Here is a 20,668-nt window from a genome sequence, read left to right as displayed (position 1 = left end):
AAATGATCCCAGCTCTTTCCAGAACAGATGCCATGGTATGTTCAGGTTTTGTCTCCTTCTTGCTTCACCCAGCCCAAGTGAAGTCAAATAATGGGGGCATGGTGGTTCAGTGATAGAATTCTCCCCTTCCATGCGGGAGACCCAGGTTTGATTCCTGGCCAGTGCCCCTCAGACACAACCCCCACCCACGTGTCAGTGGAGGCTTGCGTGCTGCTGTGATGCTGGGCAGGGCTCAGTGGAGATTCCGGACTAAGACAGACCAGGGAGAAAGGCCTTGTGTTCTACTGCTGAAAATCAGCCCATGAAGACTATGGATCACAACAGTCCAGTGTGCAGCTGATTATGGGAATGGCACAGGACCGGGCAGTGCATCGCTGTTGGGCACGGGGTCGCCATGAGTCGGAGGCCGACTCGGCAGCTAGCAACAACAAAGTCAAATCGTGATTCCAGAGCGTGGGCCACGGGCCACCAGCCAGTGCAGATCGACACCCCCCCCAGCCCCCTGACAGATGTGCAGAATCAGCGTCTCTGTGGGGGGTTGCAGGCACCACAGTCACTCTCGGGCACACTTGAGTTTGAGAACCCATCCAGTAGGTGTAGCAACGGGACGATGACGGGAAGATGAAGGTGACTTCGTAGAGCAAGGAATTTGTCTTGCACCACCTGGAACGTGTCCCACCTTGATCGAAGATGAGAACACTAACCCGCATAGCATAAGAGGAGGAACAAGGTGTTAGGACTGAAATGCTCCTGCTGACCTGGTTAAAAAGCAAAAAGCAAAAGGACAAGGACTGAAGGAAGCACGCGTGCCTTTTCTGTAAGATTCCCGCAGACTGCCTACAGACTGAGTGAAAACATCATGTGACTTTCTGTCCTCAGCAAATATCTCTTTTTCACTTCTGGAAAAGCATCTTACGTTCAAGAAGCCGTGTGCAAAATAGAGAGTATCACCTGGTTTTTACAAAATCCTTCCTGTTTAACATTTCTTTTAAACCTTAATGTGCCATTTCAGGATCTTCTGTGAGTACAAAAATAACGCTCAGAGCATAAATAGAATTTTTTAAAAAGACGTAGTGGAAACCCATATAAAATCTCTGTACTTTATTACCATGGAAATAATGGAATTTTTTTTTTAACAGAACACATCCTTATTCAATGCCGAGTAATTATTTTGTCACATTCTAGCAAGCAACGAGCCAATGGGATTTCCCCTTGCTTTGTGTTTATATTATGTGACCTTCTGAAGTCACTCTGTTAGATGTTAAATAACTTGAAGATGACTTTTTCTTTGCAAGAGAGAATTTGAGATGGTAGTTTTCAACTGAAGAAGAGGCGGCGAAGCCCATAGAAATCTTGGTCATCTTTTAGGAACATCATGTTCATATTCGTCGCCACGAGTGTTTCTTCAATTTATCTTTCTTTTTATTGTAAATAAAATGGTGTCCATGTATTTTTAACGAATGTGATAAAGAATAGGGGAAGTTTCCTTTTCAGGAAAGGACTCTAGCCGATTTGAAATAAGTAAGTAAATTATTAAGACGCATCATTACTGTTATTTACTCTTGCTCTGATGCCAAGAAAGTCTGAGTCCTCGGCATATCGTTTCTGTGCTTTTAAATGTTTCTCCTGAATGTCACTCCCTTGCCTCTTGCCAGTGCAGCGCCTCCTACCTGTTGTCTGGTGCAGCGTTGACGAGGTGGCAGGTTACAGGGGGACTCAGGATGACTAGCGCACTTGGGGTGTCCTTAGTGGCAGGAGGGGCAGGAATGGGAGCCTCTGGGCCCATTGTGCCTAAGCTAAGGGACAAGAAGTACTGTCAGCCACAGCCTGAACGTCAGCAGTCCACCCAGCAGGGTGCCCAGTGGGAACCAGGCAGACGTTGGGGGTCTGCCTCTCTTCTCTGGGCCTTTGAGTTTGGTAAGGTGGCCGTCCGCCGGCGGAGAGCTCAGTACCTTGGCACAGACAGGTGTCATTTTCTCTGAGCATCACTGCCTCCGTGTCCCTAACAGTATCCCCATATGTGCACTAGTACAGGTGGCCCACTTACAACCCACTAAAGTGACAATAGCAACAGAATGAAAACAGCGTCTCCCCAGGAAATTAGTAGGCCCATGAGGTGGTCTGTGCAATGTGCTAAAGTTATTTGACCATCATTTAGCGTGATGCATGCAATCCCTGGGCAGTTCGAACGGTTAACGCGCTCAGCTGCCAGCCAAGAGGCTGGAGGTTCAGTCCACTTGGAGGTGCCTCAGAAGAAAGGCCTGGTGATCTACTTCTGAAAAATCAGCCGTTGAGAAGCCTGTGGAGCACAGTTCTGCTCTGACACACATGGGGTTGCCATGAGTTGGAATCAGCTCAATGGAGACTGGTTTGGTTTTGGTTTTTTAGCGTGATGCATAGTTGTTATTTTAGGGTTAGGAAAAATCTCTCCCAAATCCGAGCTGCTTGTGGCGACACTCCAGTTCCTCACCTCTGCATCCTGGTCCCCACCTGGATCTGGAGCCTCGTGTTGGCGAGACATGGAGCCCCACCCCGGCCCCTGCCCAGTGGGGTGGAAGTCTGGGGCAGCACCCACTCTCCTGCCAGAAGCCTCGTCCAGGGCTCTGCTGAGCAGTGTGAGGTGTGCCACCTATGTGACGGGCTTGGCTTCTGAGGCCTTCTGGAGAACCGTGAAGGCTGGCCCACCAGGCTTCCACCCACCATCCCCTTCCCCGTTTGAGAGATCCCCCTTCAAGTACAGCTGTTTCCGGTGAGGGCGAGGTTGTCATAAATCCAGTCTGAGGTTTGGAAGGAAGTTGATTTTGGTCGTAGGATAGTGTTTTCTCAGACCCAAGCGCCCTATGTCTCCCATGCCGCAGTGGTAGATGTCAGCCCATCTCTGCTGACCTGCTGCAGGAATTCTATGCAGTTCCTTGAATGCTCCACCCTTCACTTGTCAGTCACTCTAGTATCCTCAAGACCCTTTCACCTGCATTCTCTCCAGAATCCTGCTTGGCACTCTTGTTGATTCCGAGCCTCAGGGGGACACTGTCGAGATGTCCAAAATGAATGGCCTATGGCACAGCCGGGCCAGACGGGCCCCGTTCATGTGGTCCCTCCTGAAGCACAGCTTGCTCATTTACGAGTAATGTTTCAATCAGTTAAGCCCTAATTGAGCTGCACCATGACTCTGCCTGTTTTATATCAGGAAGCCAGAAGCCAACCAAGAATTCATTGTCCCAAATAAATCTTGCAGAGACAATCCAAAAAACAGGTGACACCAGCATTTGGACTATCATATGCCTACGAGTACCTATTGAATATACCATGGACTGCCCAAAGAACGAACAAATCTGTCTTGGAAGAAGTATATTCATGCGAAAGCTGGACAATGAATAAGGAAGACCAAAGAAGAATTGATGCCTTTGAATTATCGTGTTGGTAGAGAATATTAAATATACCACGAACTGCCAAAAGAATGAGCAAATCTGTCTAGAAAGAAGTGCAGCCAGAGTGCTCCTTGGAAGCAAGGACATGTTATCAAGAGGTGCCTGGAGAAGGACGTCATACTTGGGAAAGTAGAAGGTCAGCAAAAAAGAGGAACACCCTCGACAAGACAGATTGACACAGTGGCCGCAACAACGGGCTCAAGCATAACGAGTGTGAGGATGGCGCAGGACCAGGCAGTGTTTCGTTCTGTTGTACACGGGGTCGCTACGAGTTGGAACGGACTCAGCAGCGCCTAACAACAACAACACACCTATAAATCTAACTTGGAGTATTGCTGCTTATGTTCTGGCTGGAAGATACAAGGAAGGATCCTCCTCTAGAGACTTCGGAGGGAGCGCGGCCCTGCCAACACCTTGCCTTTGAACTTCTGACCTCCGGAATTGTGAGAATGAATTTCTGTTATTTTAAACCACCAGTTTGTGGTACTTAGTTACAGAAGCCGTAGGAAACCCATGCAAGGGCCGTGCTCCCAGCTTCTCCCCGGTAAACGAGAGCGGTGTTAGCGCCTGCCGGGCCGTGCTCCCAGCTTCTCCCCAGTAAACGAGAAAAGTGTTAGCTGTGCTCCCAGCTTCTCCCTGGTAAACGAGAGCAGTGTTAGTCGTGCTTCCAGCTTCTCCCTGGTAAACGAGGGCAGTGTTAGCCGTGCTCCCAGCTTCTCCCCGGTAAACGAGGGCAGTGTTAGCGTCTGCCGGGCCATACTCCCAGCTTCTGCTCTCAGCTTCTCCCTGGTAAATGGGAACAATATTAGTGTCTGCCAGACCATGCTCTCAGCTTCTCCCCTGGTAAATGAGAACAGTGTTAACGTCTGCCTCGTAAGATTGCTACAGGATTAAGTGAGCTAAATCGGAAAGCGCTTTATGTGGTACGTTACTTTACTTCGCAAACACCACGTTGGCTGCATTGTTTTTTTTTTTTTTTTTTTAATCCTATCCTACTTCTGTGAGTGTATGTTTAATGTTTAGTAAAGATGTGAGTATATGGTGTGGAATGTATTTGGGTGGAAGAATTTGTTTTAATCACTTCATAAATGACTTCAGCCATGAGTTTATTGAATCATTAAAGGGTCCAGGGGGTGACTGAGAATGTTCCCCTCTATTTCTCTGCACTTCATGGCAATTTCGTGCTACGGAAGGATTCGTGAATCAGGGTGTTTGCAAAGGTCTCAGGGTAGGTCCTTAGTGCTTGCTGAGCTGTGTGACCCAGAGGAGGAGGCAGGGCCCCTGTCACGTGCTCAGGGCACAAGAAGGGCAGAACGGCTCTGTGTGAGCTCGGGCTGAATCTGTCGGGATGTGGCAGAGGAGCCAACAGCAGGTATCGGGATTTGGGGCACAGAGGTGTAACTAAGGTATGGCAGGTAGGATGCATGCCCTGGGCGCCGCTTGGGGGCGCTAATGAGCAGTTTCTATTGGCCGTGGAATCCTGATAGAATCCCAAGCGCATGGACTCTGGAGTCAGACCACCTTGAGCTCCATTATCAGCTTGTAGGGAACAGGCCGGGGCAGGTCCTGACTGCTGGGAGCCTTGCCTCACTTACTTCCTCCATAAAACAGGGCACGCCCTGGCTGCCTCCAAGGTGATTATGAGGATCAGATCAGCCCAGTGCCATGGAGAAGGAGGTGCTGGTGAAGGGTGGCCCCAGAACCGCTCAGCATCTGCTGAGTTGAGTTGAAGGTTGACTTGGTTTATGGCCTTTCCTTGCCATCGTTCATTGTCTGGAAAGAATCCTCGCATGGTACAAGGTCCCAAGTCTAGGAGGGATTGGCCACTGGAAAACCAACTCAGCCATTGCTCATGAGCTTGACCTCTCATGCACCAAGGTCTACCCTCAGCTCACTGCATTGCAGATGGCAGCTTCTTGGTCCAGTGTCAGAGCGCTGAACAGTACCCCGGCACATGGAGCCTCCATTTTATTTCATCTGGATTTTCAAATGTTTTCTCTCTCTCTCTTTTTATTTTTGACAGGCAGTTTTGCTGCTGTTGTTATTTTTAGCATTCATTTATTCACTGTAAATACAAATGAAGATACAGTACAATTAATTTCTCTGCTAATCAAAATATTTGATCAAATGAAGCAATTTTTCAATTCTTAGAACTAATTATACCATTCTTTAAAAGGAAGTGGAAGAATTCTTTCCTGAGTCTTTCTAATTAGGAATTTTTGCTACCTGCTGTGTTCTTATTCTATATGAAGTTTCAGGGTGGTTTTTTTTTCCCCCCTCCTGCATAAGGAATGAAGGAAAAAAACTAGATAATTGTTTCCCTGAGTATTCAGAGCAAAACTTAGTAGATGAATCATGCAGCCTGGTTAGCTAATTATAATCTTCATTATAGTTAACAACCCATTGCTGTCGATTTTGACTCATAGTGACCCTACAGGACAGAGTAGAACTGCCCCCATAGGGCTTCCAAGAAGCGGCTGATGAATTTGAGCTGCCGACCTTTTGGTTAGCGGCCGAGCTCTTAACCACTGTGCCACCATGTTTCAGGACATGTTTCTCATTGAACCTTGTTCAACCGCTTTGTCTAACTTATTGCTTCGGGCAGGTGCCTGCCATCTTGGGAACCCAAAGGTGGAGTGCCACAAACTCCCCATGCCGTGTGCCCATCATCAAAGAATGCTGATGGTCAAAAAGCTACCCGTGCTCAACAGCCTACTTCTTCGCTCTGCACTCTGAGCTCCTTCCTTTTCGTTTCTCACTTAGTAGAAATTCAGATTGTATCCGTCAGCTATTGCTGTGTAACAAACAGCTCCAGAGCCTCAGGAGCCCATAGCGATAAGCATTTATCCAGCTTTCACATCTGTGTGGTGGTGAATATCAGCTGGGATCAGCGGTGGCTGGCTCCCAAGGCCATCTCTGCTCTGTGTGCCTCTCCCTCCTCCTCAGACCAGTGCACTTGTTGTTGTTGTTGTTAGCTGTCAATGAGTTGGTGACCCCATGCATAACACAATGAAACACTGCCCAGTCCTGCATTGTCCTCATGATTGGTTGTGGATCGAACTGTTGTGATCAATGGGATTTTCATCGGCTGATTTTCAGAAGTAGATGGCCAGGCCTTTCTTCCTAGTTCGTCTTAGTCTGGAAGCTCTGCTGAAACCTGTTCAGCATCACAGCAACATGTAAGCCTCCACTGACATATAAGACAGTTGGTAGCTTCACATGAGGTGCATTGGTCAGGAATTGAACCCAGGTCTCCTGCATGGAGGGAGAGAATTCTACCACTGAACCACCCCTGTCTCAGACCAGTGTGCTAGCCAGGGCATGTTCTTCTCGAGAAGATGGAGTGGGTGGAGAGGGCTTGCCCAGTCGCACAAGTGCTTTTTAATTCCTTGGTCATTTCATTTGCTGCCATTCCATTGGCCAAATCAAGTCTTACAGCCAAGTCCAAAGTCAAAGGGTAGGGAGCTATACGCCGCCTCTTCAGTGGGAGCAGCTACGAAGTTACATGGCAGAGGAGGTAGGTAGAGGGAGAGCTGAAGGAATGTGGCCTTGGAAGCAGTATACCATTTATGTGTGTGTGTTTGTGTGTGTGTGTGTCTGCCACGTGTCTTTCAGTTTGTCGTACTGTGGTGGCTTGTGTGTTGCTGTGATACTGGAAGCTTTGTCAGCAGTGTTTCAAATACCAGCAGGTATTTGACTACATCTGTGGAAAGAGACAATGGAAAAGCTCAATATTGTCAGCCAGAACAAGGCCAGGGGGTGACTGTGGAACAGACCATGTGGAACAGACCGTCAATTGCTCATATGCAAGTTCAAGTTGAAACTGAGGAAAATTAGAACAAGTCCACCAGAGCCAAAGTACAACCTTCAGTGTATCCCATCTGAATTTAGAGACCATCTCAAGAATAGATTTGACGTGTTGAACACTAATGACTGGAGACCAGAAGATTTGTGGAATGACATCAAGGATATCATACATGAAGAGAGCAAGAGGTCATTAAAAAGGCAGGAAAGAAAGAAAACACCAGAATGGATGTCAGAAGAGACTCTAAAACTTGCTCTTAAACATAGAGTAGCTAAAGTGAAATGAAGAAATGATGAAGTCAAAGAGCTGAACAGACAATTTCAAAGGGCAGCTCCAGAAGACAGAGTAAAGTATTATGATGACATGTGCAAAGACCTGGAGATAGAAAACCAAAAGGGAAGAACACACTCGGCATTTCTCAAGCGGAAAGAACTGAAGAAAAAACTCAAGCCTCGGGTTACAGTCCTGAAGGATTCTATGGGGAAAATGTTAAACAACACAGGAAGCATCCAAAGAAGAAGGAAGGAATACACAGAGTCACTGAACCCAAAAGAATTGGTCAACATTTAACCATTTCAGGAGGTAGCATGTGATCAAGAACCGATGGTACTGAAGGAAGAAGTCCGAGCTGCACTGAAGGCACTGGCGAAAAACAAGGCTGCAGGAATTGGCAGAATACCAATTGAGATGTTTCAACAAATGGATGCAGCACTAGAAGCGCTCACTCGTCTATGTCAAGAAATCTGGAAGACAGCTACCTGCCAACTGACTGGAAGAGATCCATATTTGTACCCATTTCAAAGAAAGGCGATCCAACAGAATGCAGAAATTATCGAACAATATCGTTAATATCACACACAAGTAAAATTTTGTTGAAGATCATTTAAAAGTGGCTGCAGCAGTACATCCACAGTGAACTGCCAGAAATTCAAGCCGGGTTCAGAAGAGGGTGGGGAACAAGGGATATCATTGCCGATGTCAGATGGATCCTGGCTGAAAGCAGAGAATACCAAAAAGATTTTCACCTGTGTTTTATTACTGTGCAAAGGCATTCAATTGTGTGGATCATAACAAATTGTGGATAACGTTGCAAAGAATGGAAATTCCAGAACACTTAATTGTACTCATGAGGATCCTGCACTTAGATCAGGAAGCAGTCATTTGACCAGAACGAGGGGATATTGCGTGGTTTAAAGTAAAGAAAAGTGTGTGTCAGGGTTGTATCCTTTCACCATACTTATTCAATCTGTATGCTGAGCAAATAATCCAAGAACTGGACTATATGAAAAAGAACAGGGCATCAAGATTGGAGGAAGACTCATTAACAACCTGCGATATGCAGATGACACAACCTTGCTGGCTGGAAGTGAAGAGGACTTGAAGCCCTTACTGATGAAGATCAAAGACCACAGCCTTCAGTATGGATTACACCTCAACATAAAGAAAACAAAAATCCTCACAACTGGACCAATAAGCAAAATCATGATAAAAGGAGAAAAGATTGAAGTTGTCAAGGATTTCATTTTACTTGGATCCACAATCATAACGCCCATGGAAGCAGCAGTCAGGAAATCAAAGATGCATTGCATTAGACAAATCTGCTGCAAAAGACCTCTTTAAAGTGTTAAAAAGCAAAGATGTCACTTTAAGGACTAAAGTGTGCCTGACCCAAGCCATGGTGTTTTCAGTCACCTCATATGCATTTGAAAGCTAGACAATGAATAAGAAAGACCAAAGAAGAATTGGTGTCTTTGAATTATGGTGCTGGTGAAGAATATTGAACATACCATGGACTGGCAGAAGAAAGATCAAATCTGTCTTGGAAGAAGTACAGCCAGAATGCTCCTTAGAACTGAGGATGGCGAGACTTTGTCTCGTGTACTGTGGACATGTTATCAGAAGGGACCAGTCCCTGGAGAAGGACATCATGCTTGGTACAGTAGAGGCTCAGCGAAAAAGGGAAAGACCCTCAATGACATGAATTGACACAGCAGCTGCAACAATGGGCTCAAGCACGTCAAGGATTTAATAGGACGGCGCAGGACCGGGCAGTGGTTCGTTCTGTTGTACATCGGGTCGCTGTGAGTCGGAACTGACTCGATGGCACCTAACAACCACGTAAGTGTCTATGTTTGTGTGTGTGTGTGTGAGTGTGTGCATCTCCATCTCCAACTCTACTGGAATATTTGAAAATTCAGTCCCCCACCCCATTGTGTTCTCCATTCTCCAATGTCTAAAGAAGTTGTTTAGGAAGTGTTGTGGTGGGAAATTGAGTTTTGTAAGTCAGCCAAGAACGAGACAAGACATGACTTCTAGAATACTAGAAGGCTCTTTTCAGGAACACCTCCTTCACAGAACTATTGAAACAAGGCTACAATCAACTACCAAAATTCCGGATTCTGTTAACACCTACGGAGCACCGCCCGCCCCGTCTCGCTGGTCCTTGGTGTTGGTTTAACTCTCGCCTGCGATGCAGCCTCTTCCACTCTGTTGGCACCGGGTAAGCACGCTTCTCCGTTCGAGCTTTTTCCCACCTCAAATGTGGGTTTCCTGCAGCAGAGCTGGCGGATCCATCTCTGTCTCGCAGACGCTGGTGAGTGCACCTCTGAGTGGAGGAATGCTCCCTGAATATTCTCTTCTTTCTGGAATGATTCTGCTGCTCAGTTCCCTCTGATGGGGTGGTCATCCCCACCGTAAGATGAAGAGCTTCAGCTCAGAGAAGGGAAGTGGCTTGCTTGAGGCCACGCAGGAGAAGCTGGCCACACGGAAGAGCAAGCCTCTGTTGGCCGTCTTGAACCCAAGCCCGTGGCCCCACCCTGACTGTCCTACTGCCCCGGGGGCCATGGCAGCAGCCTGCAAGACGGGCAGTGCTGCTCCAGCCAGGCGGGAGCCATGGTTCCGTGGAAACCCATTGCATCCCTAGGCTCCTGCTCAGGCCCTGAGGGCATGACCACATCCCCACATGCCCCAGAGTGCCTCTGCGCCCTGATCACTCATGATGGACACAGTGGTAGCGGGGCTAGTCCCAGGCAGTAAGATCACTGTAATCACCCCCACCGCCGACTGCAGAGCCAGCAATGGTAGCCCTATTGACCAGGCCCTGGGCCAGGCACTTTGCAGGTGTCAGACGACTGAAATCCCACAGCAACCCTGTGAGGTTGGTTCTGTTTCTATCCCAAGGTCAGGACAAAATGGCAGAGCCAGCCCGTCCGCTCAGACCATCCCCAAGGCTCTTGGTTAACCGTGGGCTGCACGCCCTCCTGGTACAAGCCCCCTCCCCACCCCTAACCCAGCCCCCCTTGACTGAGGAGTCCTGCTACCTCCCAGTCAGGGGTGCTGGGGCCACTGTGCTGTTCCCTCTGCTGTGCTCCCTCCCGCCAGGCCTGCCTCTTCTCCGAACCCCTGTGAGGCCCTGCCTGGTTGCTGAGCTGGCCCAAGCCCTGCACGTGGAGGATAAGACATGGCTGGGGCCCCAGGGCTGTGCCTGAAGGGCTGTGCCTGGGAAACCTCGTTAGAGTGGAGGACCACAGGAGGAGCATCAGGCTGGAGGAGGAGGAGGAGGAGGAGCTGTGGAGCTGGGGGAGAGTGAGTGCCACTCAGGCCGCTGCTGGCCCCTCTCTTGCCCCCCACCCAAGGCTCACCACCTGGGGCAGCCTCTCACTTGCGTCCGACACAACGGCAGGGTTTAGAGCCACAGGTTTACATTGTAAAGCTGTGAAGCGCTGTTTACTAAATGAGATATGCGAACACATTCGAAACTGAGAAGGACTTGATAAAAGTAAAGGTGTTATTAGCAGGCTCTGTGATGATTGTATATTTTATATATTGGGACGTCATTTCTTTTTATATACTTGTCAACATCATGGTGTGGTTTTGAAGCAGACTGGGGATTTTCTTGTTGGTGGTGGGGTCTCCATCACCCTTCTGTCAGTGTATCATACTGCGGTGGCTTGCATGTTGCTGAGATGCTAGAAGCAAAAGGGGAACCCAAATATTGCCAATATTTCAAGTACCGGCAGTTGTCACCCACAGGGGACAGGTTTTAGCAGAGCTTAGAGACTAAAACAGACCAGGAAGAAATGCCTGGCCATCTCCTTTGAAAATTAGCCAATGAAAACCTTATGGATAACAGCAGAATATTGTCCAATAGACTGCTGGAAGGTGAGCACCTTAGGTTGGGGGGCACTCAGAACACACGGTGGTCCAAATGGTGGACTTAAAACATACCAATGATCGTGAAGACGGCTCAGGGCCAGGCAGTGTTTCGTTCTGTTGTCCACGGGGTCACCACGAGTCGGAGCCACTCCACGAGAGCTGACAACCACAGCGGTGGTCTAGATCCCTCGACAGCTTCTTTGTTGTTGTTGTTGTTAGGTACCTTTGAGGCGGTTCTGGCTCGTAGCGGCCCTGTGTACAGCAGAACAAAACTCTGCCCGGTCCTGCACCGTCCTCACCATCATTGTTAGGCTTGAGCCCATTGTTGCAGCCACTGCGTCAGTCCATCTCGTTGAGGGTCTAGAGGGAACCATTATTGACTGAAACAGGATCCCATGGACACTCTTGAATAAATGAGAGAGAATTCCTTCAACGTATGTAAATCATTCACTAAACGGGTCAGACCTGTGGCGCGTAAAATTCCACTAGTAATTTTTTTTACATTTTATAAAACCCAGGAAGCGGCCGTGCTGTTCTTACAGCTGCTGGAGAGAAGCACGAGGACTTTGCACCCCGCCGTCCCTCCACAGACGGCGATGTGGCCCGAAAGTTGCTCCTTCCTCGTGCTTCTTCTCTCAACACTGCAGCTGTAATTCCTGTCCTGGGGCGCTTTCTCTGGAAAGTGTAGTTCATATTGGGAAGTGTTGTTTGCATCTGAAGGTAACCGTGTCTTTTCAGATTAGGTGCAACACTGCTTCTAGTCATAGGAGAGGCAATATTCTTTCCCATCCAGCTGTAACGATCTTGTGAGAAGTGCCAGGGACACAAAGGTGGCAGACCCAGGAGCCGTCTGCTCTTCCCCAGCACGTCCGTCCTTGGTGCAAGAGTGCTGGTGACTGAGCAGCTGTGCCAACGAGCAAAACGGGAACCCAAATACTGGCGCCTAACAGACTCCAAACCCAAATGCCCTCAATGTGAGGCCTGAGAGTGACTGTCTGGGTGTGTGGCGTGGCAGTGATGTAGCCTGTCCACAGGTTACAACAACAGTAGTGAGGTTTTGTACAGAGAACACGTAATCATTACGTTTGCACTCGGGAAGGACGTATCTCCAACCAGCAGCAAAACTGCTGTCACGGCATGAGAGACGTCAGTCCCCAGTGGTTTCGTTTTCCCTGCCCTCGTCTTTCTCCTCGCTTCTGTTTCTCCTTGGAAACGCCCAGTGACAGGGCCTGGGGACCCGTGTCCAGGCGTGACCGTAGGCTGGATGGTGGCCATATCCCTCAGCACTTTGAGGAGAGCGTGGCTGTGGCATTGAGTCCAGCATAGCTGTGTGCCAACTCTGTGACCACGGTGTTTCTCGGCCCCCCTGAGCTCACACCCTTCAGCTGCTGAGTCAGGACCGAGGCCTGCATGTCCCTCAGCTCCCAGGACAGTCATTGCATCATTGCTTCCCCGGGAGGCACACCGGGGCCCCGACCAGGGCCACTTCCCAGCTGTTCCGTCCACCCCACCTCATGGCTGTGCTTGCCCTTCACCTGTGTAACTCCCCCACTGGGCTCTCCTCCTCATGGGCAGAGATGTGTCGAAGGATTCTTCCTACCTCCGCCTGCCCACTCTCTAGAAGGGTGCCTGGCGCATAGCGGATGTTTTGTAGGTGTTTGTTGAATGACTGAATATAACAACCAGTTGCTGTCAAGTCGACCCTGATTCACGATGACCCCGTGTGTGTCAGAGTAGAACTGTGCTCCATAGGGTTTTCAATGGCTGATTTTCAGAAGTGGATTGCCAGGCCTTTCTTCGGAGGTACCTCTGGGTGAACCCAAACCTCCAACCTTTCTATTAGCAGCCACACGCTTAACTGTTTGCACTGCCCAGGGAATTGGAATGTGATAATGTTGTTGTTGTTGGGTGCCGTCGAGTTGATTCTGACTCACAGTGGCCCCATCGGACAGAGTAGAACTGCCCCATCGGGTCATCTAGGCTGTAATCTTTATGGGAGCAGATTACCAGGTTTTTCTTCCTCGAAGCCACTGGGTGGATTCGCACTGCCAACCTTTCAGTTAGCTGTCAAGCACTTAACCGTTGGCGGCACGAAAGCACTCTGAGTGCGGTAACAGCTGGTGTTTACTGGGTGTTCTCTCTCTGTGTGCATAGCATGCCCACGTGCCACACGCCCGGCACGGGTGCTCGCGTGCCAGCCCTGGCCAGTGCCAGATTCCGTGTGACACAGTGCTCTGTGGATGAGGCTGCCCGGTGGGAGGGTCTGGGGTCCCCATCCAGGACTGTGGGACTCAGGCTGAGTGACGCAGTCAGACCAGCCACGCCCCAGCACCGCTCCCGGCCAGACTCCCCAACACAGGCCTCTGGGACTCCTGATCCTGGGGGATGGGGGAGGAGGTGCAGAATTCAGACCCCTGGCTCAGAAGCCCCAATAATCTGCTGACCTCGACCCTTGCTTAACCCTCCATCAGGAGAACACATGTTCATACTTGTGTGCGTGTGTGTGTGTGTGCACACAGTCATTTGGTAGATATACCGTTTTGCAGTCCTTTTCCCCCTAGTCAACCAAACCTGTTGCTGTCAAGTCAGTTCCGACTCAACGGCAACCCCATGGGTGTCAGAGTAGAACCGCTCCATAGGGTTTTCTTGGCTGTAATCTTTACAGAAACAGATCACCAGGCCTTTCTTCTGAAGTGCCACTGGATGGCCTCAAACTGCCAACCTTCAGGTTAGTAGCCTAGAGCAAACCATTTGTACCACCCAGGGGCCTGTGCACTGACTAGTCCGTCGTAAATATTTTACCACGTCATTAAATTATTCTTTGAAACATTCTACACAACTGCATTTTTATCCGTTTTATGGAAACCCCATTCCGTTTACTTAACCTTTCCTCTAATATTAGATGTCTAGATTGTTGCCAATTTTTTATTCCTGTAAATGATGCAGTAGGGATGATGATTCAACGAGCTCATCTTGTTTGTTCCCTTCCAGAGAGTTCTCTACGGGCAGGTGCTAGGCCAAAGGATAGGGGCTCTTTATGGCTCTAGATGCTTCGTTACACCTTTTCCAGCATCCATGTTATCGATCCAGAATTTTGCCAGTTAAAAGGAAGAAGTGGAATCTTGTTCTGATTTCCATTTATTTGCATCATGACAATGTTGAAGCTTTTTAGCAGTAGATGCAGGGCTGCCGCCCAGAACCAGGCACACAGACCCTGCCGCCTCGTTCATTTTCTTGGTTATGTCATTTTCATATCATGTATTCATTCATTCTTTTGACAAATGTCTAGATACACTGTGTGCTATAGGTTCTCTTCTGAGCACTTGGGGAGTCAGCACTGAGCACACAGATTGGCCCTTACCCCCATAGTTCATGTTCTGTTAGGGTGAGAAAGACGAGAAGGAAGTAATTATATAGTAGATCATAGAGAAGTACAGTCAATACCAAACACACAGAGAAGGGATAGAGGGAACGACACGGAGCGGAGGCAGGAGTGTTGTAAAAACCCTGAAGGCATCGGGAGAATGGCACGTGCAAAGGCCCTGAGGCAGGAGCTGCTTGCTGGGTTTGAAGCAAAGCAAGGAGGCCTGTGGCTGGAACAGATTATGTAGGGAGAGCGTCACAGAAGGTGAGGTCAGACAGTGTGGGTGGCTGGTGGGAGGACCACTGTGAGGTGACTTTGAGTGATGAGTGATGCCACCCCAGGGTTTTGCCTTGATCTGCTCTGTACTTTAAAAAGACCGTCCTCAGAGGAAGGTGGTTAAGGGTGGATGCAGGGAGGCTGCCGCAGTAACTAAACCATGTAAGAGCTTGGACCCGGGCTGAGGACAGGGTGACATGGAGGGGTCAGCCTCTGAATATGCATTGAAAGCAGTGCTGTGGGCATCAGCGGGTGGTTTGGATGTGGGTGACAGAAAGATATGTCACAGACCACTCCAAGCCTGAGCAACGGGCAAGGCAGAGTTTACATTTCTGGAGATGGAGGCCCGGGGAGGACCATGTGGTGGTGGTGGTGGTGGTGGCGGCTGTGACAGTGGCAGGCTGAGGGTAGAGGAGGGGCAGAATGCAGAGTCTGGGCTCCGACATGTTAAATCTAAGACGCCCATTAGACTCTGTCTGGGTCTCCTAGTGCCACAAGTGGGTGGCTTTAAAGAACAGAAATTCATTTTCTCACTGTTCTGGAAGCTAGAAGTCCAAATCAGGATCTTGATTCAGCATTTGATTCCCTCTGTGGGCCTCTCCTAGTTTCCGGTGATGGCTGCCAATCCCTGACGTTCCTGGACTTGAATGTGCGTCCGTCTCCATTGTCTGTACCCCCATCTGTGTGTCTGTTCTATTCTGCTTTTTTAATAACTCAGAAGTGATTAGGTTTGGGACCCACCCTATTCTGCTATGAGCTCATTAGTATAACAAAAGGAAAACTCTAGTTCCAAACAGGATCACAACCACAGGTACAGGGGTCGGGACTTCAACATATATTTTTTAGGGGGAGGAGTGGGGACACAGTTCAATCCATAACGTAGGGTAATACACAATGAATTGAAATCTTATATATCTCTTTCTGTGTTCTAGGATAATCTGACTAATATAAAAATACCTCTTCCTTGAAGGTCAGATACAACATGTCTTTAAAACCATCTCGGCTTGACACCTTTTTAAGGGTAGATGGTAGATCTTTCAAGTTTCTCAATTTCTTCTGTGGTTACCTGTCTATTCAGGTTTTCTAATACTTAAGTTAAATTTAGTAATCTGTATTTTGTTAGAAAATTATCCAATTTCCTCTAGAGTTTAAAATGTATTAACCTAAGTTTGCATGTAATACATTGTTAGAATGCTTCCATATGTGTTGTCAGAATACTAATAATTGCAGTTTGTTTGTGTTTTAACACTCAAAGAGCACTCACAGAGTCATCTCGTGTGAGCTTTTGTTCCTACTGGGTGGATGAGGAAACTGAGGCAGAAGGGGCTCCGTGGCCGTGCTGGTCACACAGTCATTGGAGGCCGAGTCTAGGCTCGGACCCAGCATTCCCCGCACTGGGCTCCGTCCGCCAGGTTCCTTCCGGCTGGTGCACAAGGACCCCGTCGTCCTCGGGACCCAGACGTTCGAGGAGCGTCACAGCGGGCTCAGGGGCGGGCTCACACCCGGAAGAGGCTCTTGTGCGCTCAGAATGCCAGTGCCCTGGGAATATTAGGGAAACGCCGTGTGCTTAGCTTTGGGAACTGCATCGTCAGCTGTTTGAATTCCAAAAACGCACCGGTAGTACCACTTCTATTTTCTGAAATGAAAAAGGAGAAGCATTCATTCACTCTGCAGGCGGCTCCAAGTGACATGAAAAGCGTCTGTGAACCTCTGAGTGCTGGAGCATGTGCTGGGGTTAGGTTTGAGGCTGAGCTGGGTGTTCAGGTTTCTGAGGGTTCTGAGGAGCAGCGTCCTGTGTATGACATGATTTCCTAAAGTAACATTATGTAGACCTTTCTGTCCTGAAGGATGGTAACGTATGAGAGAGAGAGAGAGAGGAGTTGTTGTATGCCATCGAGTCGACCCTACAGGACAGAGTAGAACTGCCCCATTGGGTTTCATAGGCTGAAATCTTTACAGGAACGGGTCATCAGGTCTCTTCTCCCACAGAGCCGCTGGTGGGTTTGAACTGCTGACCTTTCAACCTTTCGATTAGCAGCCCAGCGCTTAGCCGTTGCACCACACACGCGCACACACACACACACACACACACAGAGCTGTGGACTTGCTTGAAATAAAACATGACCAAGTTTTAATACTTGTTGGGAGGATCACTAGATGTGATAACCTGGTAACATTCCTGTCATAGCTAGCAGTCACAGTGGGTGTTGATATGGGGAAGCCCAGCATCTCTCAGAGTACACCCAGGCACAGGGACACACTTCGTACATTGTCACCCTGGGTGTTCATGGAGCCCAGTCTCCCCTTCCCACCCCATCTCCCACCCCTCCCTCATACTCCAGGAGCTGACCTGTTGGTACAGCAACCACAGGCCTGGCTCCAGGGGCCCTTCTCTGACGGCAGCGAGCAGACGCATGCCAGGGCTGCCTCCTGGCCCTACCCGTTCCCCTGACCCTTGTCCCTTCCAGGAGCCCTGGAACTCAGCTGCCCTTCTTCCCTCAGCTGCCGCCACCTGCTTCGTCCCTTGGGCCCCAACCTCCCAGCCCAACTTCGGCATGGAGCCCGTTCTCCCCAGCGCCGCCTCCTGACGGGCCCCAAGATAAGCACAGAGACCACCCCCCCCATCACGCAATGTTGACAGATGGGATAGCGGGAATAGCAAGCAAGGGAAAGGGGCGCACTTCCAGCCTCTGGGCGGCCCCTCACAGCCCCGGGCCCTGGTATTTGCAACACTGCCACCATTCGTGATGATGAAGATGGTGATGATGAGGAAGGGGATAGGATTGTTTCCATTTGTTGAGAGCTGCTCATGTGCTGTGGGCTGCACTCCACACTCCAGACGGTCTGTCATTCTATTTATTCTTTACTGCAGGCCGATGGGAAGGGTGTTAACGCCCGCATTTAATAGATGAGGAAACTGAGGCCCTGAGACGTTAGCCTAGTCAGCAGTGGAGGCAGGACCCGCCGCTACTCTGTCTTACACCTTCTCTAACCACTTGGTCTCCTTAGTCCTGCTGAGAGGGTCGTTGGGCTCCTTCCCTCTGCTTCCATCCCTGACAGTGTGGTCCTGGCCCCCTCTGGCCCCTCCTAGCTCACTTTTCCACAGCCCTCTTGCCAGCAAGTAAGCTGAACGGTGCAGCCAGTTCCTCCGCCCCCCAGGAAGAGGCCCCTGAGCCCAGGCTGAGGTCCGTGCCCTCCTCTGGGCCCCCAGAACCCTGGGCTGGGTGTCATGAAGACCCGTCTCCCAACGCCAGGCTCCACCGCCCCAGGAGTGGTGTGGATCACTGACCGGGGAGCATGTCTGAGACCGGTGGTCCCTGCGGGGAGGCGGCTTCCAGCGTGTCTTCCAGCCCTTCGTATCACGAACTCCCTGTGGGTCTGGAGGACTTTAAGACTGAAGAGTGCTCTGTGCTAACAGTGGGGCTGCAGCACAGTGTAATGAGTGTGCTTGTTGTTGGGTGCCATCGAGTCGATTCCCATGCACAGTGACCCCATGTGACAGAGTAGAACTGCTCCATGGCGTTTCCTAGGCTATTACCTTTATGTGCGCAGATCAGTAGGTCTTCCTCCTGCAGAGCCACTGGGTGGGTTCGAACTGCCAACCTTTTGGCTCACAGCTGAGAGCTTCACTGTTGCACCACCAGGGCTTCTTATGTAACAACTAACTGTCCTCAGATTTTAACTGCTGTGAATGAATGAGCTACACAGATGGCCTGAAATGAATTAGTCCAGACACACACCCCTGTGGATGCCTGTCTAGTGCTGCTATAACAGAAATACCACAAGTAGATGGCTTTCATGAGAAATTTATTCTCTCACAGTCTAGGAGGCTAGAAGTCCAAATCCAGGGTGCCAGCTCCAGGGAAAGGCTTTCTCTCCCTGTTGGCTCTGGCAAGAGGTCCTTGTCATCAGTCTTCCCCTGGTCTAGGAGCTTCTCAATGCAGGGACCCCGGGTCCAAAGTACACACTCCCCTTCTGGTTCTTCATTCTTGGTGACATGAGATCCCACTCCTCTCTGCTCGCTTCTCTCATTTAAATATCAAAAGAGACTGACTCAAGATACAACATAACCCTGTAGATTGAGTCCTGCCTCATTAACATAACTGCCTCTAATCCTGCCTCATTAACATCCTAGAGGTTAGGATTTATAGCACACAGGAAAATCACATCAGATGACAAAATGGTGGACAGCCACACAATACTGGCAATCATGGCCTTGCCAAATTGACACACATTTTGGGGCAACACAATTCAGTCCATGACAGTGCCCTTCCACATGGAACGGGCACTCACGGAGGGTTTGTTAGACAGACCACAGACAGCCTGAGCAAGGGAGTGGATGGGAATCAAAGGTGCCTGTAGGTGTGGCTCAGCATTGAAGAGCCCACCTTGCCTGGACACTGCCCTGGCCCATGGGACAGACCCACTTTTGCTGTTTTTCCATGGCGGGCGCACCCAGGCTTCCACCTTCAGGGAGATCCAAGTCCACAGATAGACACTGTTTTCATTCTGCATGCTTTTGCCTCCTTGCTCGTTTTCCCCTTTAAGCTGGTGTCCCTGGGCCTGGCTGTGGGCAGTGGGCCCAGAGCCAAGTGTGACTTATTATTCATTATTACTATTTTTATAATATTTCATTGTGTTTTGGTGAAGGTTTACACAGTAGTTTAGGTTTCTATTCAGCTGTTTCTGCACAAATTGTTCAGTGAGTTGATTATGTTCTTCACAATACTCGAACAATCTCATTGCTTCTGTTCTGGTTGTTCCGTTTCCTCTAATCTAGTTTCCCTGCCTTACATTGTCATCTTTGTTTTAAAGTAATTGTTGACCCTTTGGTCTCATATAGATAATTTTTTAAAGAAGCACAGTACTCGTGGGTGATATTCTTTACTTTATGAGCCAGTCTGTTACTTAGCTAAAAGGTGACCTCAGGGGCTAGTTTCGGTTCAAGGTTTAAAGTGTATCTCAGGGCAGTAGTCTCGGGGAGCCCTCTAGTCACAACAAGTCCAGTAAGTCTGTTTCTTTTTCTAAGAATTTCAGGTTTTGTTCCACATTTTTATCCCACTCTATCAGGATCCACCTATTGGGGCCCTAGTCAGAACGGTCGGTAGCGGTAGCTGGGCACCATCTAGTTCTTCTGGTCTCAGGGTAGATGAGGCCGTGCTTCATGTAGACTGTTAGTCCTGTGGACTGATTTCTTCTCTGAGTCTATGGTTTCCTTTTTCTTTTTTGCTTCAGGGCTTATTTTTTATTAATTGGACCAATTCTCCATTTTGTTTTGTGCAGACTGCTTCTGAGTGGGCTGAGAAGATGCCCAAAGCCCCACCACCACCCAGTTCCCCACCACCCAAGGACATGGGCAGGAAGGACATCTTGGACCGTCTCCACAAAGCAGTGACCACCCACTACAATGCCATCGCCCAGGAGTTTGAGAACTTTGACAGCATGAAAACCAACACTGCCTCCAGGGACGAGTTCAGGGCCATTTGTAATCGTCACGTGCAGATTCTGACAGATGAACAAGTAAGACGCGCAATGGGTTAGCCTCCTGAACCATGAGCACTGGTTAGCCTCCTGAGCCATGAGCACTGGTTAGCCTCCTGAACCGTGAGCACTGGTTAGCCTCCTGAGCCGTGAGCACTG

At 49.3% G+C, this 20,668-nt stretch overlaps 1 protein-coding gene across 1 annotated transcript in view; it reads left to right on the top strand.

The window, feature by feature from the left end:
- Positions 1-20,668, top strand: part of EFCAB6 (EF-hand calcium binding domain 6) — a 317,117-nt gene that overhangs the window by 265,103 nt on the left and 31,346 nt on the right. Inside the window, exon 22 of the mRNA XM_012556542.2 lies at positions 20,312-20,548. Coding sequence (XP_012411996.1) covers positions 20,312-20,548 — 237 coding nt within the window. The remainder of the gene's footprint in view (positions 1-20,311; positions 20,549-20,668) is intronic.

This window comes from Trichechus manatus, unplaced genomic scaffold (assembly GCF_000243295.1).
Source record: "Trichechus manatus latirostris isolate Lorelei unplaced genomic scaffold, TriManLat1.0 scaffold00069, whole genome shotgun sequence".
Lineage (NCBI taxonomy): Eukaryota > Metazoa > Chordata > Mammalia > Sirenia > Trichechidae > Trichechus > Trichechus manatus.
The sequence above is the reverse complement of the archived record's forward strand: the minus strand, read 5'-3'. Positions and strand labels throughout refer to the sequence as shown.